The sequence below is a fragment of the Cebus imitator genome, unplaced genomic scaffold (genome assembly GCF_001604975.1).
Source record: "Cebus imitator isolate Cc_AM_T3 unplaced genomic scaffold, Cebus_imitator-1.0 Scaffold61, whole genome shotgun sequence".
NCBI lineage: Eukaryota > Metazoa > Chordata > Mammalia > Primates > Cebidae > Cebus > Cebus imitator.
In genome coordinates, this window is record NW_016107376.1 from 4588889 (window position 1) to 4598257 (window position 9369).

General features: G+C 43.0%; 1 protein-coding gene across 1 annotated transcript in view; it reads left to right on the forward strand.

The window, feature by feature from the left end:
* ITGA8 (integrin subunit alpha 8) overlaps positions 1 to 9369 on the forward strand; it is a 187320-nt gene that overhangs the window by 143775 nt on the left and 34176 nt on the right. The window contains exon 26 of the mRNA XM_037739048.1: positions 8540 to 8668. Coding sequence (XP_037594976.1) covers positions 8540 to 8668 — 129 coding nt within the window. The remainder of the gene's footprint in view (positions 1 to 8539; positions 8669 to 9369) is intronic.

Sequence of the window (9369 nt, forward strand, 5' to 3'; positions counted from 1 at the left end):
ATGGGCTGGAGTGCAGTGGTGCTATCTCTGCCCGGGGCAACCTCTGCCTTGAGGCTCAAGCGATCCTCCCACTTTAGTCTCCCAAGTAGCTGGGACTACAGGCTTGTACCACCCTGCCTCGCTAATTTTTATATCTTTTTTTTTTTGTAGAGATGGGCTTTTGCCATGTTGCCCAGGCTGGTCTCCAACTGCTGAGCTCAGGCAATCCATCCACTTCAACCTCCCAAAGTTCTGGGATTACAGGTGTGGGCCACCATGCCTGGCCTAGGATTTTTCTTTAGTTGACAAGATTTTGTAATAAATAGCCAAGTGTGAGATGCAGCAGAAACAGGCTTAGATGTCAGACTGTACCCAGGAGAGGAAAACCAATAAGATGCCCACATATCACTTGTGTTAAGACCATGGAACACCATTTTGGGCCCAAGTTCAAGAAAACAATCCTGAGATAAAAGTGGCCTAAAAGAGTCCATAGACAAAGAAGAGCTTAACATGAGAGAAAGCCAATGCTGTTTGTAAAAACTGCTGTCAGTGCCATGGAAATCTGGAGGCTGCCGCCGAGAATGTCTCCTGAACCAGACCAGTCCCATGGGAAGTCCAAATTACAACCAGATAGTACAAACGTGGAAAGCAGAGACACAGAAACAATCCATTTATTAGGGATGAGTTTTAGAGTTATGTTTTAGAATAAGTGGGTCCACAGACAGTGGTTTGGCATATTAGCCTGGTTGTGTCTTATCCTGAAGTGTACTTTCTTTCTTCCTGTCTTTGTTTACCGGTTTTCCTTTATTCAGAATGCAGGCACTTCCTAGCACAAAAGTTCTTGGTTCTGTCTCTCTCTCTCTCTCTCTCTCTCTCTCTCTCATACACACACACACACACATACACACTCTTAAAAATCAAAACATATGGCCAGTAGCTCATACCTGTAATACCAGCACTTTGGGAGGCCAAGGCAGGAGAATCACTTGACGTCAGGAGTTCAAGACCAGCCTGGCAACCATGGCAAAATGCTGTGTCTACTAAAAATACAAAAATTAGCTGGGCATGGTGGTGGGCACCTGTAATCCCAGCTACTTGGAAGGATGAGGAAGGACCGCTTGAACCCAGGAGGTGGAGGTTGCAGTTAGTGAGATCGTGTCACTACACTCCAGCCTGAGTGACAGGGCAAGACTCTATCTCAGGACAAAAAAAAAAAAAAAATCAAGACATGAAAAGATGGAGATGCTTTAGTATATCTTTACCATTAACTGCTGATTTCTTTTTGAATGATTTTGAGAGTGTTGACCTCAGGAGCTGTAACTTACCTCCTAGCTAAAGCATTACTTGATGTCTGTTACTTGCTGCTTTAATGCTCAGCTGTCCTCTATAAACTCTCCTCCCAGACCTTTCAGAAGGTCTGATCAGGAGAACAGTAGCCAATTTTAATTTACTGCCTCTCCAATTGTGATGAGCTAGTGACATCTATAGCTTGCCCCTGGACCTGGCCAGTCTGTCCTAGGTATACTTTCTCTTTCTTATGGGAATGCTACCTCTGATAGAGGAATTGTATTCGCCTTTTACTCTTAAACATGCCTGAATAGCTACATAGCAGATACCAGATTTAAAAAAAAATAATAATAATAATAGGGTGCTTGAAGATCCAATTCTTGACCACCAAAGACAGAATTATACATTCTGAGATTTTTATCTTCTCTTTGAGATGGTCTTCAGGTTTGCATATATAGTGAGTTGACTCTTTTAGTTATGTTTTGCATGAACTTTTCAGGAGGTTAAAAAAAAAGTGGAGTTTTTCTTTCCCTACAAATCCTCAACATTCGTGTCTTAAAGAAAATTACATGGTGGACTGACCCCCTGGCCTTGTCTCCACGTAGGTATAATTATAGGCAAAGTACATGAGAGTTGTCTGTTGGTTCTTTTGTGCTAGGAATATCTGAAATGCAAAAACAAATTACCAACAAGAAAAAGACAGTGTGCATTGCTTTCGTTTAGCTTCACAGGGCCCTTAATCTAATTTCACCCAACCCCTTTCTTCAAAGGCTGCACTTCCAACTGTATTGCACATTTTGGCTGCACAGTATCCCTTTAATCCATAAATTTAAATCTATGCCACAGTGAAGAGTTGGGTAAGGAATTATGAAAATCAGAAATTCCTGTTGGAGCCAAATTCTGAGTAGCAGCTGTGGAAAGAAACATGTTTACCAACAGTTATTTCCTTATTGCAGAAAGAAGTCATTTTCATTTGTTCTGCAGAAGACATTTTTCGTGGTTACCACCAGCTTCTCCTAGCACTTCCCAAATTGTCCTGGGAACCGTCTGCCTATCATGGGTGCTAAAGGCCAGCCTCCTCCACCCTCACTAGGAAGCCATGGCCTGTGGCTTCATGGTCAATTGTGAAAGAGACTCCAAATGTTCATGGAGAAAATGGGCTTTAACTGTTGTTTACATTTCTTGGATAACTTCTTCCTTGCTTTTTGTTTTGTTTTTCATAAAATAATTTCTGGAATGCCATTTCAGAAAGCGGGTTTGCAAGCTATTTGGAGACCTTTTGACTATGGTGTTTAAGAGTGCCATTCCTCTATATGTAAAACAGTGTCACAAAAGAAAGAGATGTGTTCCATCAACCCCTGCCATGTGATGCTCTCATTCTCTAGCTCAAAGTAAGCCCTGTGTTTTATTGAGAGACCACTTACAAATGTTTGTGAATGACAATTTACCTCAATAGGCCATGTTCTTTATTTGTACACAAGATATATCTGATGAAAACACAGGAAGTTAAAGAGTTTTCTTCAGGGTATTGTTTTGTTTTGATTTTTGGTTTTTTTGGAGACAGTCTCACTCTGTCACCCAGGCTGCTGGAGTGCAATGTCACTATCTTGGCTCATGGCAGCCTCTGCCTCCCAGGTTCAAGCAACTCTCCTGCCTCAGCATCCTGAGTAGCTGGGATTACAGGTGTGCACCACCACCAGGCCAGCTAATTTTTGTATTTTTGGTAGAGATGGGGTTTGCCATGTTGGCCAGGCTGGTCTCGAACTCCTGGCCTCAAGTGATCTGCCTACCTTGACCTCCCAAAGTGCTGGGATTACAGGTGGGAGCCACCGCACCTGGGCCTTTGGGCTATTGTTTTACCACTATTATTAGTGTATACTGCTAATCATAATAGGCTATAGCTTGGGAATAAAGAGTCGTTCCTAGTTCTTTCTAGTGCCTCTTTTCTGTAGTTTAGTTAACTACAGAGTTCAACTCTGTAACATAATTGTCAATGACCTATAAAAAAAATTCACATGATTCATCTCAAAGGAAAATCTACATGTATACCCACATAGTATGTCATAGAAAACATATGAGGGAATTCTAGCTAGCGATTTCCACAATTCTTAATTTTCTGTCTAAGCTCACTTTTTATCTTATGCCATAAAAATTGTTCTATCAGATCCTCGATCATTGAGCATCTGTATCAGGCCATTCTTGCCTTGCTATAAATACCAAATACTGGGTAATCTATAAAGAAAAGAAGGTTAATTGGCTCACGGTTCTGCAGGCTGTACAGGAAGCATGGTCCTGGTACCAGCTTGGCTTCTGGGAGGACTGAAGGAGCTTTTACTCATGGCAGAAGACAGAGTGGGGAGTAGGCACTTCACAGGGCGAAAACAGGAGCAAGAGAGAGAGAGAGAGTGGGTGGGGCTGGGAGTGCCACACACTTTTAAACAACTAAATTGTAGGAACTCAGAGTAGAAGCTCACTTACCACCAATGGGACGGCCCAAGGCAATTCATGAGGGATACACTCCCATGACCCCACCATCTCCTACCAGTCCCCACCTCTCACACTGGGAATTAAAACTCAACATGAGTTTTGGGAGGACAAATATCCAAAACATAACAGCATCCTTGATCAACTGTGGGGCTTCTCCTCCTCCTCACTGTGCCAGGCCCTGCCCTGGCCCTGAGATGTCCCAGCGCTGACAGGGCTTGCCTATCCAAGGCCTCCCCTCCGGTTCACGCACTCCATCTTCCAGGGTTTCAGCCACTGGTCTTCAACAACACTTCAAACTACCCTGCCTCCAAGACATTCAACTCAACTTTCCTTTCTCCTCCAATTCAATCTCCTATTTTTATAATGGTCTCAATTGTTCTCTTCAAGAAACTTTTTCTTCCCTGGCATAAATGTTTTCTCTGACTCAGTTACCCCATCCCACTCTCGGGACTTCCTCTGGCCATAACTTCTTTCCTATCAAGCCTGGACCCCATGATGAGTTACTTGAAACGCGCCTTTATAAGCCCCCATAACCCCCTGTTTCTAGTATCCTTCCAAGTCCCTGTCCTGAAAAATCTCAGTCATGCACAGTTCCACAGCCTGGATTCTCTACCCCATAGCCTGACGGCGCCTTGAAAGACTGATGTCCGCGCATGCTCACAGAGCAGCCAGGGTCGCAGGAGCATCTGCTGTTGTGATGATCGCTCTTCCCCATCTTCCTCATTGCCTTGTCTAAAGCTTCACCGCTCTCTCTGTCCTTCCTACGCAATAGCTCTATCATTACTCTTAGGAGGTGGTCTTAAAACAAGAGAATCTTCAAATGATCCATTTCCCCATCCCGAGCCCCTCCCCACCTGATAGGGTTAGGCTTTGTGCCCCCACCCAAATCTCATCTTGAATTACAATCCCAATAATCCCCATGTGTCAAGGGAGAGACCAGGTGGAGGTAATTGGATCATGGGGGCGGTTTCCTCCGGCAGGTTCTTGTGATAGTGAGTGAGTTCTCACGAGATCTGATGTTTTTATACCTGTTTGGTAATTCCTCCTGTGTTCATTCTCCCTCCTGCCACCTTGTGAAGAAGGTGCCTTGCTTCCCCTTCACCTTCTGCAATGATTGTGGGTTTCCTGAAGCCTCTCCAGCCAGGCAGCACTGTGAGTCAATTAAACCTCTTTCCTTTATAAATTACCCAGTCTCGGGCATTTCTTTAATAGCGGTGTAAGAATGGACTATTACGCCTCCCACCGCACACATGCATCTCCTAATCATCTCTCTCCCATCCTGAATTTCTTTCTAACACTTCCAGAGGAAGGAGGCTTATTCCTCCAGCTCCATGATATAACTTTACTACATCAAGTATCCCCATTTCCCGTATCCTCAGCCTCTTCTCCCCGTGGGCATTCCTTGGGTTCTGTGAACTTTGTTAAATTTCTCCCATCTTCCAAACAGTGAGTGCAGCAACTTGACTTTGTATTCTCTTCCAAGAATGGTCCTCTTTCCCCTTCCATTTGTAGTCAAGCTGTACTTGCTATCCTTACTTCTTCATTTCTCACTTACTTTTTTTTTTTTTTACAATTTTACATTTTTGTACATTGTTCATAATTTTAATGTTAAAAATGCTAAATGCTCACCATAAGTATAAGGCAATATGTAAAAACATAAAGAAGAGCATTTTAAATATCTAATGGTGTTATCGCCTGTTTACTGTTTTTTCCATTTATTTACGCATTAACTTATTTTTCCACTTCATCCATAAACATTTTATGACTACATGTATTGCCAATGAATAAGGAGACACGGCCAGGCACAATGGCTCACACCTGTAATCTCAATGTTTTGGGAGGCTGAGGGAGGAGGGTCACTTGAGTCCAGGAGTTCAGGACCAGCCTTGGCAACATAGCAAGACTCTGTCTTTACAGAAATAAAATTCACCAGGTGTGAGGGGATGTGCCTGTAGTCCTAGCTAAAGCAGGAGGACCACTGTGCTGAAATGAGCTACGATTGTACCCACTGTGCTCCAGCCTGAGTGACAGAGTGGGACACTGTCTATAGATATAAAAAATAAATAAATAAAGAGACCCTTAAAAATCTATAACATTATTATCATACCTAAATAGAAATAAACAAAACTTCCTTAATATCATCAGATCTCTACCACCCTTACACTTTGAGGACTGCCGGTTCAGATTTTTTCTATTTATAGACATGCAATGTCAGATATATCCATTTTTATTAAAAATACAATCTTATTACATATGCTATTGTAAACCTGTCTTTTCCCCTTATTAATATCTTGTATCTTTTTAAATTCCAATGGAGCTTCATTTTTAAAACCTGTCCAGTAGTTTTTGTATAAATATAAATTATTTAATCAGTAACCTATATATGCCTGCAAAGTGTTAGGCTACTATTACTCTTTTTCTTCTCTATTATAAATAGTGTTGCTACAAACATCAATATTTTGTTCTGATGCCTTATTTGGGGGACAAGGCTCATCTTGTCTCTGAGCCATAGGGAATTTAATATAAGAACAGAAGGATTTAATTTCATACCTTTTTCAATATTATCCATTTGTTAAAATCCATTTACTTTTGAGCTACTGCAGTTGAATTTCTACCTCCACCAATCTCTCCTCATAAAAGGACATCTGTAATTTTGTTCTTTTTTTATTTTTATTTTTTTAGAAGCAGGGTCTCACTCCGTTGCTCAGGCTGAGAATGCAGTGGCACGATCATAGCTCACTATGCACGATCATAGCTCGCTGCAGCCTTGAACTCCTGGGCTTAGATGATCTTCCTGCCTCAGCCTCCCAAGTATCTGGGACTACAGGCTTGTACCACCACATTGGCTAATTTTTTTTTTTTCTTTATTAGCAATGAGGTCTCACTATGTTGCCCAATCTGGTCTCAAACACCTGGCCTCAAGCCAAGATCCTCCTGATTTGGCTTCCCAAAATGGTGGGATTACAGGCATAAACCTGGCCCATAATTTCTTTTTTAATGTAATTTAAGTTCCAGGGTACATGTGAAGGATGTGCACGTTTATTACGGAGGCAAACGTGTGCCATGGTGGTTTGCTGTACCTGTCAACCCATCACCTAGGTATTAAGCCCAATATACACTAGCTATTTTTCCTGATGTTCTCTCTCCCTCAGCCCCTGCCCCCCCCAACCCCAACAGGCCCCAGTGTGTGATGTTCCCCTCCCTGTGTCCACGTGTTCTCATTGTTCAACTCCTACTTACAAGTGAGAACGTGCAGTGTTTGGTTTTCTGTTCCTGGTGTTAGTTTGCCGAGGATAATGGTTTCCAGCTCCATCCATGTCCCTGCAAAGGACATGACACAATTTCCAAGTTAGTGCATAAAGGTCTTTGTCCTTCTTTACTCCTCTGCAGGATTTGGCATTCTTTGTCACTCTCTTATTTTTGCAACTTTCTTTTCCTCAGGCTTCTGTAAAAGCCACTTTCCTGGATTACCTCCTACAACTGATTTCCCTGCCTTAGCTTTCCTCTCCAGATCATCTTTATCTCCCTGTTTTCTGGGAGGCTGTAAGTGACTCTGTGCTTTGGGTTTTGCATTTTCTCATTGGGCAGTGCAGATCAGCTACCAGGCAATTGAGGTACAGCGGGATAGGCACAGATGGGCCGCTGACCAAGTGCACAGAACATCAAACAGAGGCTCAGTGAGTGTGCCTAGGGCTGTCCAGACTAGAGAGCAGTTGTGCATGCTGGAGCTTGGGACCTAGGGCTCTTGGTGACAGAAGAGGTTGGAGAAACTGGCCAAGGCCAGCATGCGAGGACCTGTGCATGCCACACTAGGGAGTCTGGACTCCATCCTTCTGTCTGGTAGTTTTTTTCTGGATTTCATGGTGTAACTGAGCACTTTCATTTCATCTTTTGTGATTCAGCCTACATCTGCAATGTAGAAATTTCTTTCTTCGTTCCATAGAGATGAGCATACTATTATTGCTCCTGTGACTACAAAGAGAAACTGTGTAAAAGAAGTCATGATTCTCAAGGGTGGGAGTGGGGAGCAGAAAATTAGGTCTCTGTATTCAGTGGGTCTAAAATAAAGAATGTTAATGGGATATTCTGTGTGATTTATTGGAATTCTCAAAATATTTATCCAGCCAGCAGACAGACCCAGCATGGAACCTGAGACAAAATAGTAAGTTCTAGAACATTTACAAAACAAACTTGTGGCTGAAAACAGACTCCATTGCAGTGCCGTGGGCATGTAGCATGCTTTGGAAAAGTCATTTTCATCAGGGCAGAGTTTTCTAAAGGAGCGCAGGAACGTGGTGTTCAGCCATGTGGATGTCGGGTCCTTGACCACATCAGGCTGTTTCCCCAAATGAGGTTGGCACCTCACATTTCTATCACCTCAGGATTCATCTCCCCATACAGAATGTTCCTCAGTTTAACTGGCCCCACTATACAATGAGAGAAAAGTGATGAGAGAAGAATGCCTCATGTCTGAAACGTCACCTGCATGTTTTCTATCCTTATGGGGAAATGACTTCTGCTTAAAATCTTCTCCTTGCAAGATAAACTTCCTGGGAATGCATTGCCCATGCTTCATGAATTCCTGTCATTGGAGAGTGGAAAAGCTCGTTCCTTGTATGTGCAGGTCATGTCACTGTCAAACACACTGCTGGTAATCACAATATGTCTGGATTCTCATGTGAATCATATTCCATTGAGAAAAAAAAATGCATAGAGTTCAAGGCTAATGAAAATGTAGCAACTGTTCATGCATTTGTACATGGTATCTCCCACTTTGTTTTTGCAGCCTGCTGCCTCCCCAGAGGACACCCCTGAGCTCAGCGCCTTTTTGCGAAACTCTACCATTCCCCACCTTGTCAGGAAGAGGGATGTGCCTGTGGTTGAATTCCACAGACAAAGCCCTGCAAAAATACTGGTGAGTTACCCCAGTGTGCATAGAACTGAGGGAAATGAGTGGATTGGACAGAACTCCCAAATACAGATGGTTTTAACTTCAAGGATCGTTCTTAGTCTCACTCAGATATTCCTGATGTTTTTTGGCAGTATATATCGTGAGAATGAAAAGCAACTTTTCTGTAAGAATTAAGGAGCACTTGCAATACAGCCTTTTCACTTTTCTAAAGCTGCCGTGGAGGCCACCTTGGAGAATGATGGTGGAAACATCAACTCTGACCTTCAGTCCATTTCAGGAACATATAGTTTCAGTTGTTAGTCCGTGCATAGATGCACGGCTGTGGTAGTTTGAAGTGAGCATGGGCCCTTCGGGTTTTGCACCTGTCCCAGAATCTGAGTCCTCTGCTCATCTGGAAGAGGCAAGAATGGTGTGTTCACGGCTGGGTGTGATGGCTCACACCTATAATCCCAGCACTTTGGGAGGCCAAGATGGGAGGATCCCTTGAGGCCAAGAGTTTGAGACCAGTCTGGGCAACATAGCAACATAGTAGCCTCTACTTTTTAAACAGACATGCTGTTTCAGGTTTCCTGGGCCAAAACCCTTGCTGAGTCTTAGCATTGGGGTCTGTGGCAGCTCAAGCCTGAGCTCAGTAAGCCCTTAGCAAATCTTCAGTATTCATGAGTCAGCACTTTTTTTTTTTTTTTTTTTTTTTTTTTTTTTTT